At 38.7% G+C, this 18,098-nt stretch overlaps 1 protein-coding gene across 4 annotated transcripts in view; it reads left to right on the forward strand.

Annotated features, from left to right (window-relative positions):
• ZNF385D (zinc finger protein 385D) overlaps positions 1 to 18,098 on the forward strand; it is a 338,618-nt gene that overhangs the window by 315,546 nt on the left and 4,974 nt on the right. For 2 of the 4 annotated variants that reach the window (XM_079922475.1, XM_079922477.1), the window contains 2 exons: positions 10,231 to 10,409; positions 11,466 to 11,567. In XM_079922475.1, coding sequence (XP_079778601.1) covers positions 10,231 to 10,409; positions 11,466 to 11,567 — 281 coding nt within the window. The remainder of the gene's footprint in view (positions 1 to 10,230; positions 10,410 to 11,465; positions 11,568 to 18,098) is intronic. The other 2 variants (XM_079922478.1, XM_079922476.1) reach the window with 2 other exon arrangements.

Raw genomic sequence — 18,098 nt, forward strand, 5'->3', positions numbered from 1 at the left:
AAAACTTCCAAAACTATGTTGAATAATAGCGGTGAGAGTGGGAAACCGTGTGTTGTTCCTGATCTTAGTGGAAAGATGTTTGCTGTGGGTTTGTCATATATGGCCTTTATTATGTTGAGGTAAGTTCCCTCTATGCCTACTTTCTGGAGAGTTCTTATCATAAATGGATGTTGAATTTGTTGAAAGCTTTTTCTGCATCTATTGAGATTATCATATGGTTTTTATCCTTCAATTTGTTAATATGGTGTATCATATTGATTGATTTGGATATATTGAAAAATCTTTGCATTCCTGTGATAAACCCCACTTGATCATGGTGTATGATTCTTTCAATGTGCTGTTGGATTCTGTTTACTAGTATTTTGTTGAGGATTTTTGCATCTATATTCATCAGTGTTATTGGCCTGTAGTTTTCTTTCTTTGTAATATCTTTTTTTTGGTTTTGGTGTCAGGATGATGTTGTCCTCATAAAATGAGTTTGGGAATGTTCCTCCCTGTCCTATACTTTGGAAGATTTTGAGAAGGATAGGTGTTAGCTCTTCTCTAAATGTTTGATAGAATTCACCTGTGAAGCCATCTGGTCTTGGACTTTTGTTTGTTGGAAGATTTTTAATCACAGTTTCAATTTCAGTGCTTGTGATTGGTCTGTTCATATTTTCTATTTCTTCCTGGTTCAGTCTCAGAACGTTGTGCATCTCTAAGAACTTGTCCATTTCTTCCAGGTTGTCCATTTTATCAGCATATGGTTGCTTGTAGTAATGTCTTATGATCCTTTGTATTTCTGCAGTGTCAGTTGTTACTTCTCCTTTTTTCATTTCTAATTCTATTGATTTGAGTCTTCTCCCTTTTTTTTGATGAGTCTGGCTAATGGTTTATCAATTTTGTTTATCTTCTCAAAGAACCAGCTTTTAGTTTTATTGATCTTTGCTATAGTTTTCTTCATTTCTTTTTCATTTATTTCTGATCTGATAGTTATGATTTTTTTCCTTCTGCTAACTTTGGGGTTCTTTTGTTCTTCTTTCTCTAACTGCTTAAGTGTAAGGATAGTTTATTTATTTGAGATTATTCTTGATTCTTGAGGTAGGGTTTTATTCCTATATACTTCCCTCATAGAACTGCTTTTGCTGCATCCCATAGGTTTTGTGTCATTGTGTTTTCATGGTCATTTGTTTCTAGGTATTTTTTTATTTCTTCTTTGATTTCTTCAGTGATCTCTTGGTTATTTAGTAATGTATTGTTTAGCCTCCATGTGTCTGTAATTTTTATATTTTTTTTCCTGTAATTGATATCTAGTCTCATAGCATTGTTGTCAGAAAAGATACTTGATATGATTTCAGTTTTCTTAAATTTACCAAGGCTTGATTTGTGACCCAAAGTATGATCTATCCGGAAGAATGTTCCATGAGCACTTGAGAAGAAAGTATATTCTGTTGTTTTTGGATGGAATGTCCTATAAATATCAATTAAGTCCATCTTGTTTAATGTATCATGTAAAGCTTGTGTTAACTTATTTATTTTCATTTTGGTTGATCTGTCCATTGGTGAAAATGGGGTGTTAAAGTCCCCTACTATGAATGTGTTACTGTTGATTTCCCCTTTTATGGCTGTTAGCGTTTGCCTTATGTATTGAGGTGCTTCTATGTTGGCTGCATAAATATTTCAATTGTTATATCTTCTTCTTGGATTGATCCCTTGATATTTATGTAGTGTCCTTCTTTGTCTCTTGTAATAGTCTTAATTTAAAGTCTATATTGTCTGATATGAGAATTGCTACTCCAGCTTTCTTTTGATTTCCATTTGCATGCAATATCTTTTTCCATCCCCTCACTTTCAGTCTGTATGTGTCCTTAGGTCTGAAGTGTGTCTCTTGTAAACAGTATATATACAGGTCTTGTTTTTGTATACATTCAGCCATTCTATGTCTTTTGGTTGGAGCATTTAATCCATTTACATTTAAGGTAATTACTGATATGTATGTTCCTATTACTATTTTCTTAATTGTTTTGGGTTTGTTATTGTAGGTCTTTTCCTTGTCTTGTGTTTCCTGCGTAGAGAAGTTCCTTTAGCATTTGTTGTAAAGCTGGTTTGGTGGTGCTGAATTCTCTTAACTTTTGCTTATCTGTAAAGGTTTTAATTTCTCCATCAAATCTGCATGAGATCCTTGCTGGGTATAGTAATCTTGGTTGTAGGTTTTTCCCTTTCATCACTTTAAATATGTCCTGCCACTCCCTTCTGGCTTGCAGAGTTTCTGCTGAAAGATCAGCTGTTCACCTTATGGGGATTCCCTTGTGTGTTATTTGTTGCTTTTCCCTTGCTTCTTTTAGTATTTTTCTTTGTATTTAATTTTTGATAGTTTGATTAATACGTGTCTTGGCATGTTTCCCCTTGGATTTATCCTGTATGGGACTCTCTGCACTTCCTGAACTTGATTGACTATTTCTTTTCCCATATTAGGGAAGTTTTCTATTATAATCTCTTAAAATATTTTCTCAGTCCCTTCCTATTTCTCTTCTTCTGGGACCCCTATAATTCGAATGTTGGTGCATTTAATGTTGTCCCAGAGGTCTCTGAGACTGTCCTCAATTCTTTCCTTTTTTTTTTTTCTTTATTCTGCTCTGTGGTAGTTATTTCCACTATTTTATCTTCCAGGTCACTTTTCCGTTCTTCTGCCTCAGTTATTCTGCTCTTGATTCCTTCTAGCGAATTTTAAATTTCATTTATTGTGTTGTTCATCATTGTTTGTTTGCTCTTTAGCTCTTCTAGGTCCTTGTTAAACATTTCTTGTATTTTGTCCATTCTATTTCCAAGATTTTGGATCATCTTTACTATTATTACTCTGAATTCTTTTTCAGGTATACTGGCTATTTCCTCTTCATTTATTTGGTCTGGTGGGTTTTTACCTTGCTCCTTCATCTGCTGTGTATTTCTCTGTCTTCTCATTTTGCCTCTCTTATGGTCTTTGGGGTCTCCTTTTTGCAAGCTGCAAGTTCGTAATTCCCGTTGTTTTGGGGATCTTCCCCCAGTGGCTAAAGTTGTTTCAGTGGGTTGTGTACGCTTCCTGGTAGAGGGGACTGGTGCCTATTTTCTGGTGGATGAAGCTGAATCTCGTCTTCCTGGTGGGCAGGACCACATCCGGTAATGTGTTTTGGGTTGTCTGTGAACTTATTGTGGTCTTTGGCAGCCTCTCTGCTAATGGTTGGGGTTGTGTTCCTGTCTTGTTAGTTGTTTGACATGGGGTGTCCAGCACTGGAGCTTGCTGGTCATTGGGTGGAGCTGGGTCTTAGCATTGAGACGGAAATCTCTGGGAGACCTCTCACTCTCACTGATTGATATTACTTGGGGCCAAGAGGTCTCTGGTGGTCCAGTGTCCTGAACTCGGCTCTCTCACCTCAGAGGCTCGGGCCTGACCCCTGGCTGGAGTACCAAGATGCTGTCAGCCGCATGGCAGTGAAATGTGGCTGTCTCCATTATGAAGTCAGATTATAAGGGTCTACAATAGCTGTTCAGCTACAACAACAGGCTGACTTGGAAGCACTTTGTCTACGAGGCTCTCTCCAGCAGCTGGTGGCTAAAAGAGTAGGTCTCTGTGTGTGCTGCCAGAACCTTACACGTTTATATAGAGGTTTTCACTGGTTTCAGTCACGGATTTGGTACAGATGGTCCCAAGAACATCTTACTCTCAAGGCTGTGTGCTTGAAACTGCTCCTAAGCCTGAGGGTCTACAAGCTGAAGGAAGATGAGACTGCCCAGGGTGGCCTGAAAGCCGTGATTCTTGCCACGAACCCTGCTGTTGCTGTCATGGAATCCAGCTTCCCCCGCTGCTCTGCCATCAGTTTTCAGTGAAGCTTTCTCTCTGTGCTGATGAGATTCCTGCTACTTGACTTGCCCAAAGCCATAGAGCCCTTAAATGTTGGGGCTGTGATGCAAACCCAGCCAATCTGGCTCCAAGGTCGGTGTCGCCTCACCCTAAATGCCTCACCCCTGTGAGCCACCTCCTCAGACCTGCACTGCCACAGGAAGAGTCGCCTGCATTCTTACAATTTTTAAATAATGTACTTTGGGGTTTGCAACATGGGTGATTTGGGATATATTACCTAATAGAAAAATGTTATGTAGCTGTGAGCATTCAGGGTTTAGTTATTTCGTGTTTGGTGACATCTCACGGGTGAACAACCAGAATAAGTGATTTCAGAGTTGTGTTGAGATATGTTTTCTTGCTGTGTACTTTTACGTGCTGTGCTTCTTAGGAGTGGTTTCATGCGCAAACCAAGTAGAATGTTCAACCTACATTATTTTTTCTACTCGAGCCTAATATAATGTCACTGATATTTAGAACATTTCAGGAAGTTTGCACATGAAACTGTTTCCCTATTGAGGGCATGTGGCTTGAAGGTGAAAAGTGGGAGGGCTTTTGCTTTTCACCTTATACTTTTCTGTGCTCTTTGAATTTTCTAACAAAGTGTTACTTTCATTTAAAAAAGTGAAAACTGAACTAGTTACACAAAAAGTAAGCAAAAACACTGCTTTTATAAATAACTAAGACAACATCATATCTGTTATACTATGGGAGTGTCTAATTTTTCCATTTATTGAGTGTTTATTATGTGAAAACCTTTTTGCCGGGTTCTCTTGGTTAATGGCTATGAAAGCAATGGAGCATTTTTCCATGCTTTTAAGGGCCTTGTTTCTAAGTAGCAGAGATGGGTGCAAATAAGGATTGTTAAGTGCATGTCTAAAGCAGCACAGGAAATCCTCCATCCTCCTTGTAGTCCATTGTTATAGGTAAAAGAGGCTTTCTGGATGCCTGAAAATTCTCATGTGCTGGTATGTCCAGGGTTACTGCCATATCAATTCCACATGTTTATCTCCCCATCAAACCCAGCCAGTGCTCCGCTTACTGGTTCCCAGGGTCTGCAGAGCTCTTTCCTGAGCTGTCTTTGGACACCGAGTCCATCCCCACTGGTGCTGTGTGGCTTGCCTCCCCTTCTGTTCCCACTTCATAACTCTTCCTCAGAGGACGTTTCTGATGCTAAAAGCAAAGTTCTCCTCTCCTCTGTTTCCCTTGTGTCTACTTTCACCTCTGCCATTTGGACTTGGGATGCATTACTGATGAGTCAACAAATTACTTTCAACCAGGGAGCTAACAGAAATAACACAATTTTTTACTCATTTGGGGCATTCCTTGGTCACCTGATACCATGGATGCCATTCTGGGTGCTTACTGTTTGTTGATATGCTGATAAAACAAACCAAAGATTTCATTTCAAAGACAAAATAAAATTAAGATTGACATGGAAAATGCATAGTATATATGAGGTCAGGGTAATAAAAGGTTAATTTGACATTTAGAGGATTAAAAACAAGAGAGAACATGGAAGCTCTTGATGCCAATTATACCCTTCAGGTGTAGAGATTCAAAACAACTTTCTTTCCTTAGGACACACAGAGTCGGACTATAATGCCATTTTACTGAATGTTATAAATAAACACATCAAAACACACCTTTGGGGCTTCCCTGGTGGCGCAGTGGTTGAGAGTCCGCCTGCCGATGCAGGGGACACGGGTTCGTGCCCCGGTCCGGGGAGATCCCACATGCCGCGGAGCGGCTGGGCCCATGAGCCATGGCCGCTGGGCCTGCGCGTCCGGAGCCCGTGCTCCACAATGGGAGAGGCCACAACAGTGAGAGGCCCAAGTACCGAAAAAAAAAAAAAAAAAAAAAACACCTTTGCATTTTGCTGTTTGTATGGAGGCTGACCACTTTCCTGCCCATGTATCTATAAGCTGGAATCATCTGAACTTGTCAATGAGAAGGTAACTAAACGATCACTGGCAGTCACGTGGGTTTGCTAAGGGTCTAGTCTAACACTATTAAATCTCATCTCATGGACATTCTGGAAAATTGAACTTTAAGGCATTGAAATGTATTTTATAGAAAGGTGAATTTTGCAGACTCTACCAGGATACATTTCCCTATAAAATGAATCTCTCCGAAACTTCCTTTGTACTGTTTAGACAGTTAATCTGACAGCTTGACTTGAGGCTTAAAATAGCCATATTTTGTACCTATAATACTCCTTATGAAAATCTATCCTAAGGAAATAACCTTAGGATAGATTTTAAAAGATTAACAAGTAGGATGTTCATTACACAATAATTATACAGGGAAAAAAAAGAAAATAATCCAAATGTCTAATATTAGATAAGTGGTTAAATATATAACGTTCATGTATTGTAAGCCTATGCTGTCATTAAAAATCATGTGCATTTTTAAAAGTATGTATAAGTCCAAGGGAAGTTCTATACAAAATTACTTTAACTAAGTTATCCAGACTTTTTAAAATGCACATATACAAATAGAAAATAAAAGACTGGTACATGATGACCACTATTAATATTTTGATATGCTTCTCCTTGATGGAATTCTGGGGTTTTTTCCATTTTAAAGAAATTTCCCCAATTTTCCTGATGACCTAAAGAATGATTGATTTAATTTTAAAAAGTCATTTGCCAGTTTTCTTGCTCACCCACCTTTCCTTTATGCCAGTACCTAACTTAAGAGCCATCTAAAAAAGGAAGTTGCAAAGATGATGAGGAATTAAAGGGAGGGCTAGCCTCTATTCACTCTGCAGCACATATTATTTTGATTTTTGCAAATACAATATCTTGACCCAAGGCAATCAAAAGCAAACAAATAAAAAAAGCAAACAAAATCAGTATTTCTAGGAGCACGATGACTTGCTGCATTTAAACTGTGGTTGGAGAACGGCTTCACATTTCAGGAATCATGGAAGCTTCAAATGAATGTCATTATCAGTGATGGCCTTTTAAAAGCGATGGGAAGAAAATAGTCCATTTAAAGTACAGAAGCAGCTTTGCAATGGCCCTACTGTGCAATCACAGGGGAAGGCACAAGCCTTGCGAGATGTTTACACATTGTTGGAATCTGAGGTATTCAAACCTGCCATCACAAAGCCACTGTCATTTATTATAGCATCCTGGTTCCGGGTACTCTGCTGAGCAGAAAGGAGCATTACAAGAAAACAAGGGGAACGGGGATTTGAAAGACTCAAATTAAAATCCGAGTTTAGAAAAGACTTCATTAACAAAATAGAAAAATTAAAGGTACTATGAAAGATTCCTGTGTCACTGGAATTCAGCTAGCTCAGACATCCTTAGTGGATTTCTAGCTAAATCCCCATAGCTCTAAGGACTTAATTAGAAATCCACTTTCTGCCTGCCAGTAACTTCAAGTAGTGTTTGCTTTGTGAGCTGGGCAAGTAACTTAACCTTTCTGAGTCTCAGTTTGTTATCTCTAAAACGGGCATGATAATAGCACCTAAACTCGTGGGTGGCTAAGAGCAGGTAAATAATTTATCACAATATGTGCAATGTTTAAAAAATAAAATAAAAATCAGTTCTCCTAATAGTCACTATTTTAGAGTATTCATGCAATCTGATCTCTCAAAACTATAAATGCTTGAAAATTAAGAGTAGTACATCTCTCCTTAATTGTAGCTGTACTTGAAGGAAAAACAGCTACCTTTACAGGCTGTTCAAGCTTTAAGATCTTATAAAATGATCTAATATCTATTTAATTATGACTGACAAGCTGCTACTAGATGCAGGAGGTTACATTGCACAAACGTTCCACTCTACGTGATGATGAATAGTAACCCCAGAGTGAAAGCTATTAGCTGAAGTTTTTCACCCAGTCTCAGCACAATTTTAACCACATGTGTTTGGTGTGTGTGTGTGTGTGCATGTGTGTGTAAGGCATGCATGAGTGTGTATATTTAAATTTCCTATCTTTACTAGCTTTTGTGGAGAGACTACACTGAAATAATAATGCTAATGACACAGTGATTTTTCTGAGGTTGGGTAATTCTCCAATGCTCACATATCTTCTGTTTCTTTCCTTCCCCTAGGGACAGGACATAGGTGGGTCTTAGCTTGCCAGAGATAATATGGAGAATGTCTGTTTTCTGGATTTTTACTTACTGTTGCTATTGGTAGCAACTTAGTATTGGGAGCAACTTTTTTGAATTTCTTCTCCTCCTAACCCACCTGTCACTCAATCCTGAGGCAAGCCACCCACGCCTGACTGTTTTTTGTCCTCCCAGGCAAGATGAAGTACTTCCATATCAGTGAATAGGTAGAAACAGTTTTCTGAACCATTCTGGTTGCCACTATCAAACGCCAGCTCAAATCACATAGGATATTAACCAGAGTGAGTCAAAGGGCCTTCAAGAAAGGATGAGGGGCTTCCCTGGTGGCGCAGTGGTTGAGAGCCCGCCTGCCGATGCAGGGGACACGGGTTCGTGCCCCGGTCCGGGAGGATCCCACATGCCGCGGAGCGGCTGGGCCCGCGAGCCATGGCCGTTGAGCCTGCGCGTCTGGAGCCTGTGCTCCGCAACGGGAGAGGCCACGACAGTGAGACGCCCGCGTACCGCAAAAAAAAATGAAGTCAGGATGAGAATTTGTCTCTTACTGACTGCTACTTAGACATTCCTAAGCCACAGCGGCCCCAGGAAAGCTTCTCAGTTTGACTATAGAGGTTGCATGGGAAAAAAATATTTTGATAAAATCACCTGTTTGGATAGAGAAGGTTGGATAACCCTCTACTCACATAGTGGCACAAAAGCTTCGAATTTGTAGGAAGATGGTATAAATGAAGGTAGGAGAAAACAATGTGTGTGTGTGTGTGTGTGTGTGTGTGTGTGTGTATACTCATTCATTAATTATTTGTGTAGGTATGTATTGCTCACCAGAACATTGCTTGCCCTACTCTCATTTATGGTATCTTCATACAAAGCAGAAAGCATTAGGTCACTATATTGCAGTGGACATGGGTGAAAGTGAACCCCGGGGCAGCCTCACTGCTACCACCACCACTACCGCATGGTTCTTTGACTCCGTATTTCAGCCTCTCCCGTCTTCTCACAAAACGTTGACTTTTTTCTCTCTCCTTAATATGTTGAGATATGAACATTTTCATTGCTGTGCATAAGAAAATGAGATTCAAAGTGGGGAACCTAAGTGGTAAAAATATGCATTTTTTAATATTGGACTCAGTAAAGGTATCATTTTAAAGAGAGAAACGTATGGCTCTAAACCTGTTCCGTGTGTGCATTGCCTCTTATTGAAGACATGGGTGATTGACACGGAGCTGGAGGGCCCTCAGCATCTTTTCTTCATTGATATGGAATGATTCTGAGAGGCAGGCCCAAGAACCAGAAGTTAAGAATTTCTCTTTTTTTCTATGCTTCCAGAACTGATAACAATCTAATAAATACAATTAGGAAGGTGAAACCCCTAAATCAGGATTTAGAAAACCAAAATGGCAGAAAGGACATCAATGATTACAAGAGAAAATTTCATAGCAAAAACATATGGCTAAATGAGAAAAGTAAAGAATACTTATCAACTCCAAGGAGAAGGAAATTGTGAGCAAAGTTTTTGAAAGCAAACTGCTATCCTGAATTTTATTGTTTTAAAAAAGCAAATCTTGATAAGTAGAATTACATTAGTTATGTGGGACAGCCAAAAGATGTGACTGGTTTAATAAAAAGAAGGGTTTCTTTACAGTGTATCTGCTTAGCCGGTGAATCCCCCCGTTTTTTACTCATTTGTTTATATTTGAAATTTCATAGCCAATCAGTGTGAACTTTGCTATTCTAATAGGACTTTTTTTTCCAGAGTCATTGAGATCTCTATACAATTACTCTCCCTCTTTGATCCTAAACCCCATAGCCAGGAAAGCTTGTTTGTATTCTATTTAGAAAGTGGGCATTTAATTAGTGCCACTTCTGTAAACACACCGTGTTTAAACTGATTACACTTGTTACATCTCACCTCCAACTACACCTGTAGCAACTAAATCACTCTTCCTCATCAGCTATCATTTATGTCTCGTTAGCATCAAGAGGAAATGAAAAGAAGTCACACCCATTTAATTTCATCTCAGGACTTTTAAGTTTAGTTCCTGTACTGATGGTGCTTATTTGTAAAACAGGACATTATAAAAAGATGAGTGATTAAGTCATGTTATATAAGGTGATCAGAGCACATTGTTACAGTTTTCTATGTCATAAGCATATTTCAAGCATAATCCCTGGAAGAACTGCATTCAAACTCGGCATCACATCATGTTGTGTTGTTGTATCGTTTCCTGGAGGAGATTACTAACTAAGATTTTCCCCCTCTTTTTTCTTTTCTGAATATTCCTGGCAGGTACTAAGCACAAAACGATGCTAGAAGCTCGGAACGGCAGTGGGACTATCAAAGCCTTCCCTAGGGTAGGTGTGAAAGGCAAAGGACCAGTGAATAAGGGGAATACAGGCCTGCAGAACAAAACGTTTCACTGTGAAATCTGTGATGTGCACGTCAACTCGGAAACACAGCTTAAACAGGTAGGCGGTACCCATTCTAGAAGTGAAAACAGATGGGGGTCATGCACGAGCAGACTGTGTGCTTCCTCTGTTCCCTTTCTTTTCTGTTTTTCTCTCCCATCCAACCATCCATCCATCCATCCATCCATCCGTCCATCCATCCATCCACTTAGCTTCTTATTCACTCTCCTTATTTATTTATGCATATTTTGGTTGGTTAAAGGAATACTAAAATGTAATGGCTTCTAAGATCTTTCTGAAATTGCCTGAAGTGAGTCTGTGCTATTTTTGTATATGAAGAGTGGGAGGAAAGGGGGTAGTAGATCTTTTCTTTACCAGGTTTCCCACTCAAAAGTGTTGATTTCCTTTAAAGGTCAAATTTCAATGTTCCATTTTTACTTGTTTAGATATTTACATGCTACCACTAATTTTATGCTGTGCTCTTCTTTTCTTTTATGTACTCTATTACATGGTGGTGTACTGTATTTCTAAATCCTGCAGCCACCTGCTAACAAGATGACTAATCCTGTTGCATTCACTTTTACTCTGAATAGCCTTCCAAAGAGATCAGTTCTACGTTTCTAGTTGAAGTCCCAGCCCTCATATAGTGTTGTGTTTTATATGCATACGTACATTCTTGCACTGATTTTTACACACCTTAGTTATTTATCTTTAGAATTTAAGGGGTTGACATTTGGCTGTACAAATGTGAGGATAAATATTAATATGGAAATAAATTCATGCCCGCCTGGCCATCTTTGTTTATTTGCACATAAAATTCCTTCAGACATTTATTTCCTTTGTAAATGTCCATAAAACGAGATCTGTGCAGTAATAAGGAAAAATGCTGGGAAAAAGAAGACCCTGCTATTTGTTTAAAATAGACTAAAACGGCTAGCACAAAGGTATCTCTCCTCAAAGCATCAGCGTCTGAGGACAAAAGTGCACGCTCTTGTATTTTTGTCTTTCTTCAACTTGCATGAAATAATTAATATCCTGCCCCAGGTTAAAACAATATTTATGAAGGGTTTGGGGGATAATTTTTTTAAAGCTGTCATTTTTAATTGCTTTTAATAGCATATTAGCAGTAGAAGGCACAAAGACAGAGCTGCTGGGAAGCCCCCGAAACCTAAATACAGTCCTTACAACAAACTGCAGAAGGCAGCACATCCGCTGGGGGTGAGTGTCCTTTTTGCTTCCCAATAGAGAGTAGCCTTTCTTTCTTTTTTTTTATTTAATAAATTTATTTATTTGTCTATATTTTATTTTTGGCTGCATTGGGTCTTCGTTGCTGCACACAGGCTTTCTCTAGTTGTGGTGAGCGGGGGCTACTCATGGTTGCGGAACGTGGGCTTCTCACTGCGTTGGCCTCTCTTGTTGTGGAGCATGGGCTCTAGGTGCCCGGGCTTCAGTAGTTGTGGCACGCAGGCTCAGTAGTTGTGGCACACGGGCTTCATTGCTCCGTGGCATGTGGGATCTTCCCGGACCAGGGCTCCAAACCGTGTCCCCTGCATTGGCAGGAGGATCCTTAGCCACTGTACCACTAGGGAAGCCTGAGAATAGCCTTTCATGTCCTGCAGTCTACTCACTGAACTTGGATTTTTTTTTGTCAGTTACTAAATGAAATGAATGGAAGATACCTAAGTAAAGACAAACAATTGATTTGAAAGTCCAACTCCTACTCCACCAACAGAATCATTGGTTTCGTGAGTTGTTTGAGTGTTTTGTCACCATTAGCCAAAGTCCGACGTCTTATCTTTTTAGTTGGGCACAGGTTTACAGCAGAGCATGGGGGTAGGAGGAAAACCAAACTCTTTTGTGTCAGGTAGGTAATCGCATGAAATCTGGACTTGAGGTTAGTGGATACTATTAGGAAAAGGTCGGTGAAAACAAATTCTTGCATCTCCTTTTTAAGGTCTTCAGGAGACAAAGCACCAGTATTGTTGATTCTCTCAACAATTTTGTCTTTTGAATAACACACTCTCAAAGACATGGCTCCTTTTAAAAATTATTCACCTAAGGACACTATCTAAGGCCTGGGAAATATTTCCTGAGACATGCCCTCTTGTTTCAGATTAGTAAACATATTAGTACTGATGTCCTGGCCTAGAATTTTTGTAGGATTTTAGGGGAAGTCTGTAAACCTCCTGAAATCTTAAGCTAATATTTATAAGCATATGCTTTTGTTCTGGTTGAAATGACGATAGCTTACATCTAAGAGACCCAGGGCTCTGCATTGTTTAGCTGTAATAAACCATAACTGTGTGCATAAAAAAATTAAGATGAAGAACAATTGATCTACAGTATGTGCTGAATTATGCATTTTGAAATCTGTTTTCTTCAAAATAGATCTTATTAATAATCAGTGCTACTGTGTGCTGCTGACACGTGAAAATACAGTTAAAGGAAAACTGTAGTCATCCATTATGAGACCTCAGAATGAGTTGACCCAATTAATTTTGTAGCATCACCCATTTTTATGCAAATGAAGTCATTTTACTCTCTTGCATAGAATCAATTTTAGCTGCATTGAGTGGCTGTGAATTCTGCATGGAACTGATGTTTCAGCACCACTAGTCATAACCTGAGTGCTCTTTCTGACCTACGTAGATGAAGCTTTCAACAATCAAGTGAATGGTTCTTAAATAAACAGAGAAGTCAAATTGTGTTAATGTTAGCTTCCAAACCTCCTGTTTAACTGTCACTGTTACTATTTCCATAAACGGGACCATTCCCTTCCTGAGAACAGCCATCTTACTAATGCTACTAGTCAGAGAATGAACTGATTTTATATAGTAGGTTTGAGAGAATGTTGCTACCAATGAAAGCAAAACACGTCAAACTTTTAGGGAAGATAAGTTTTCTTTGCTTCTTTATTGAAAGTGGAATTTCATTATTTTTATAATGTCTCTTGTTGGTACTCACATCTTACTAGGATACTCACTTGACATACTTGCATAGTCTAATAGTAGCTGACAGCATTAATTAATCTCTCTTTAAAAATGTCTATACCCTGCTAGTTAAAATGTGTGTAAAGAGTGCAGTAAAAAATTCCCTGTTTTTTCTCAAGATGAATACTTTCCACACGAAGTATATTTATCACAAAAATAAAATAGAGAGCTGGAACTCCTGACTTGGGGTCTCTTCCCTCCGCCATCACTAAACTGCCCTGGAGCCCAAAGGGAGGGTGGCCTCACTGAGGCTGCCAGCTCTGGAAGGGCCCCAGCAGCCAAAGCTGCAGCAGTCCTGGGGACCATGGGCCGGATCACTCATCCTGGGGTAAGCCAGCTGCCATGTCATGAGGACACTCAAGCAGCCCTAAGGAGAGATCCATGTAGCAATGAACTGAGGCCTCCTACCTAGAGTCACATGACCGTGTAGATGACAGGCTTTTGGCACTCCAGCCAGGCATGAGGGCTGTACCTCTGAGGTGGGAGAGCCAAGTTCAGGACAGTGGTCCACAAGAGACCTCCCAGCTCCACATAATATCAAATGACGAAAATCTCCCAGAGATCTCCATCTTGACACCAAGACCCAGCTCCACTCAACGACCAGCAAGCTACAGTGCTGGACACCCTATGCCAAACAACTAGCAAGACAGGAACACAAACCCATCCTTTAGCACAGAGGCTGTCTAAAATCATAAAAAAGCCACAGACACCCCAAAACACACCACCAGACATGGACCTGCCCACCAGAAAGACAGGATCCAGCCTTATCCACCAGAACACAGGCACTAGTCCCCTCCACCAGGAAGCCAACACAACCCACTGAACCAATCTTAGCCACTGGGGACAGACACCAAAAACAATGGGAACTAGGAACCTGCAGCCTGCAAAAAGGAGACCCCCAAACACAGTAAGTTAAGCAAAATGAGAAGACAGAAAAACACACAGTAGACAAAGGAGCAACATAAAAACCCACCAGACCTAACAAAAGAAGAGGAAATAGGCAGTCTTCCTGAAAAAGAATTCAGAATAATGATAGTAAAGATGATCCAAAATCTTGGAAATAGAATGGACAAAATACAAGAAATGTTTAACAAGGACTTAGGAGAATTAAAGAGCAAACAAACAGTGATGAACAACACAATAAATGAAATTAAAAATTCTCTAGAAGGGATCAATAGCAGAATAACTGAGGCAGAAGAAAGATAAGTGACCTGGAAGATAAAATAGTGGAAATGACTACTGCAGAGAAAATAAAGAAAAAAGAATGAAGAGAATTGAGGACAGTCTCAGAGACATCTGGAACAACATTAAACGCACCAACATTCAAATTATAGGGCTCTCAGAGGAAGAAGAGAAAAAGAAAGGGACTGAGAAAATATTTCAAGAGATTATAGTTGAAAACGTCCCTAATATGGGAAAGGAAATAGTTAATCAAGTCTAGAAAGTGCAGAGAGTCCCGTACAGGATAAATCCAAGGAGAAACATGCCAAGACACATATTAATCAAACTATCAAAAATTAAATACAAAGAAAAAATATTAAAAGCAGCAAGGGAAAAACATCAAATAACACACAAGGGAATCCCCATAAGGTTAACAGCTGATCTCTCAGCAGAAACTCTGCAAGCCAGAAGGGACAGGCAGGACATATTTAAAGTGACGAAAGGGGAAAACCTACAATCAAGATTACTCTGCCCAGCAAGGACCTCATGCAGATTTGACTGAGAAATTGAAACCTTAACAGACAAGCAAAGCTAAGAGAATTCAGCATCACCAAACCAGCTTTACAACAAATGCTAAAGGAACTTCTCTAAACAGAAAACACAAGAGAAGTAAAAGACCTACAATAACAAACCCAAAACAATTAAGAAAATGGTAATAGGAACATACATATCAATAATTACCTTAAATGTAAATGGATTAATTACTCCCAACAAAAGACATAGAATGGCTAAATGGATACAAAAACAAGACCAGTATATATGCTGCCTACAAGAGACCCACCTCAGACCTAAGGACACATACAGACTGAAAGTGAGGGGATGGAAAAAGATATTCCATGCAAATGGAAATCAAAAGAAAACTGGAGTAGAAATTCTCATATCAGACAAAATAGACTTTAAAACAAAGACTATTACGAGAGACAAAGAAGGACACTACATAAATATCAAGGGATCAATCCAAGAAGAAGATATAACAACTGTAATTATTTCTGCACCCAACATAGGAGCACCTCAATACATAAGGCAAATACTAACAGCCATAAAAGGGGAAATCGACAGTAACACAATCATAGTAGGGGACTTTAACACCCCACTTTCACCATTGGACAGATCACCCAAAATGAAATTAAATAAGGAAACAGAAGCTTTAAATGATACATTAAACAAGATGGACTTAATTGATATTTATAGGACATTCCATCCAAAAACAACAGAATACACTTTCTTCTCAAGTGCTCATGGAACATTCTTCCGGATAGATCATACTTTGGGTCACAAATCAAGCCTTGGTAAATTTAAGAAAATTGAAATCGGATCAAGTATCTTTTCTGACCACAACGCTGTGAGACTAAATATCAATTACAGGAAAAAGGCTGTAAAAAATAAAACCACATGGAGGCTAAACAATACACTACTTAATAACCAAGAGATCAGTGAAGAAATCAAAGAGGAAATCAAAAAAATCTAGAAACAAATGACAATGAAACACGATGATCCATAACCTATGGGATGCAGCAAAAGCAGTTCCAAGAGGGAAGTTTATAGCAATACAATCCTACCTTAAGAAACAAGAAATATCTCAAATAAACAACCTAACCTTACACCTAAAGCAATTAGAGAAAGAAGAACAAAAAACCCCCCAAAGTTAGCAGAAGGAAAGATATCATAAAAATCAGATCAGACATAAATGAAAAAGAAATGAAGGAAACTGTAGCAAAGGTCAATAAAACTAAAATCTGGTTCTTTGAGAAGATAAACAAAAATGATAAACCATTAGCCAAACTCATCAAGAAAAAAAAGGGAGAAGACTCAAATCAATGGAATTAGAAATGAAAAAAGGAGAAGTAACAATTGACACTGCAGAAATACAAAGGATCAAGAGAGATTACTTCAAGCACCTATATGCCAATAGAATGGACAACCTGGAAGAAACGGACAAATTCGTAGAAATGCACAACCTTCCGAGATTGAACCAGGAGGAAATACAAAATATGAACAGACAAGTCACAAGCACTGAAATTGAAACTGTGATTAAAAATCTTCCGAAAAAACAAAAGCCCAGGACCAGATGGCTTCACAGGCGAATTCTATCAAACATTTAGAGAAGAGCTAACACCTATCCTTCTCAAACTCTTCCAAAATATAGCAGACGGAGGAATGCTCCCAAACTCATTCTACGAGGCCACAATCACCCTGATACCAAAACCAGACAAAATGTCACAAAGAAAGAAATTTATAGGCCAGTATCACTGACGAACATAGACGCAAAAATCCTCAACAAAATACTAGCAAACAGAATTCAACAGCACATTAAAAGAATCATACAACATGATCAAGTGGGGTTTATCCCAGGAATGCAAGGATTCTTCAATATATGCAAATCAATCAATGTGATACACCTTATTAACAAATTGAAGGAGAAAAAACATATGATCAACTCAATAGATGAAGAGAAAATTTTCGACAAAATTCAACACCCATTTATGATAAAAAAAACCTCCAGAAAGTAGGCTTAGAGGGAACTTTCCTCAACATAATAAAGGCCATATATGACAAACCCACAGCCAACATTGTCCTCAATGGTGAAAAACTGAAACCATTTCCACTAAGATCAGGAACAAGACAAGGTTGCCCACTCTCACCACTCTTATTCAACATCGTTTTGGAAGTTTTAGCCACAGAAATCAGTGAAGAAAAAGATATAAAAGGAATCCAAATCGGAAAGGAAGGAGTAAAGCTGTCATTGTGTGCAGATGACATGACACTATACATAGAGAATCCTAAAGATGCTACCAGAAAACTACTAGAGCTAATCAATGAATTTGGTAAAGTAGCAGGATACAAAATTAGTGCACAGAAATCTCTGGCATTCTTATACACTAATGATGAAAAATCGGAAAGTGAAATTAAGAAAACATTCCCATTTACCATTGCAACAAAAAGAATAAAATATCTAGGAATAAACCTACCTAAGGAGAAAAAAGACCTGTATGCAGAAAATTATAAGACACTGATGAAAGAAATTAAAGATGATACAAAAAGATGGAGAGATATACCATGTCCTTGGATTGGAAGAATCAACATTATGAAAATGACTTTACTACCCAAAGCAATCTACAGATTTAATGCAATCTCTATCAAACTACCACTGGCATTTTTCACAGAACTAGAACAAAAAATTTCACAATTTGCATGGAAAAACAAAAGACCCCGAATAGTGAAAACACTCTTGAGAAAGAAAAACGGAGCTGGAAGAATCAGGCTCCCTGACTTCAGACTATACTACAACGCTACAGTAATCAAGACAGTATGGTACTGGCACAAAAACAGAAATATAGATCAATGGAACAGGATAGAAAGCCCAGAGATAAACCCATGCACATATGGACACCTTATCTTTGATAAAGGAGACAAGAATACACAGTGGAGAAAGGACAGCCTCTTCAATAAGTGGTGCTGGGAAAACTGGACAGCTACATGTAAAATAATGAAATTAGAACATTCCCTAACACCATACACAAAAATAAACTCAAAATGG

This window comes from Stenella coeruleoalba (assembly GCF_951394435.1).
Source record: "Stenella coeruleoalba genome assembly, chromosome: 5".
NCBI classification, from domain to species: Eukaryota; Metazoa; Chordata; class Mammalia; order Artiodactyla; family Delphinidae; genus Stenella; species Stenella coeruleoalba.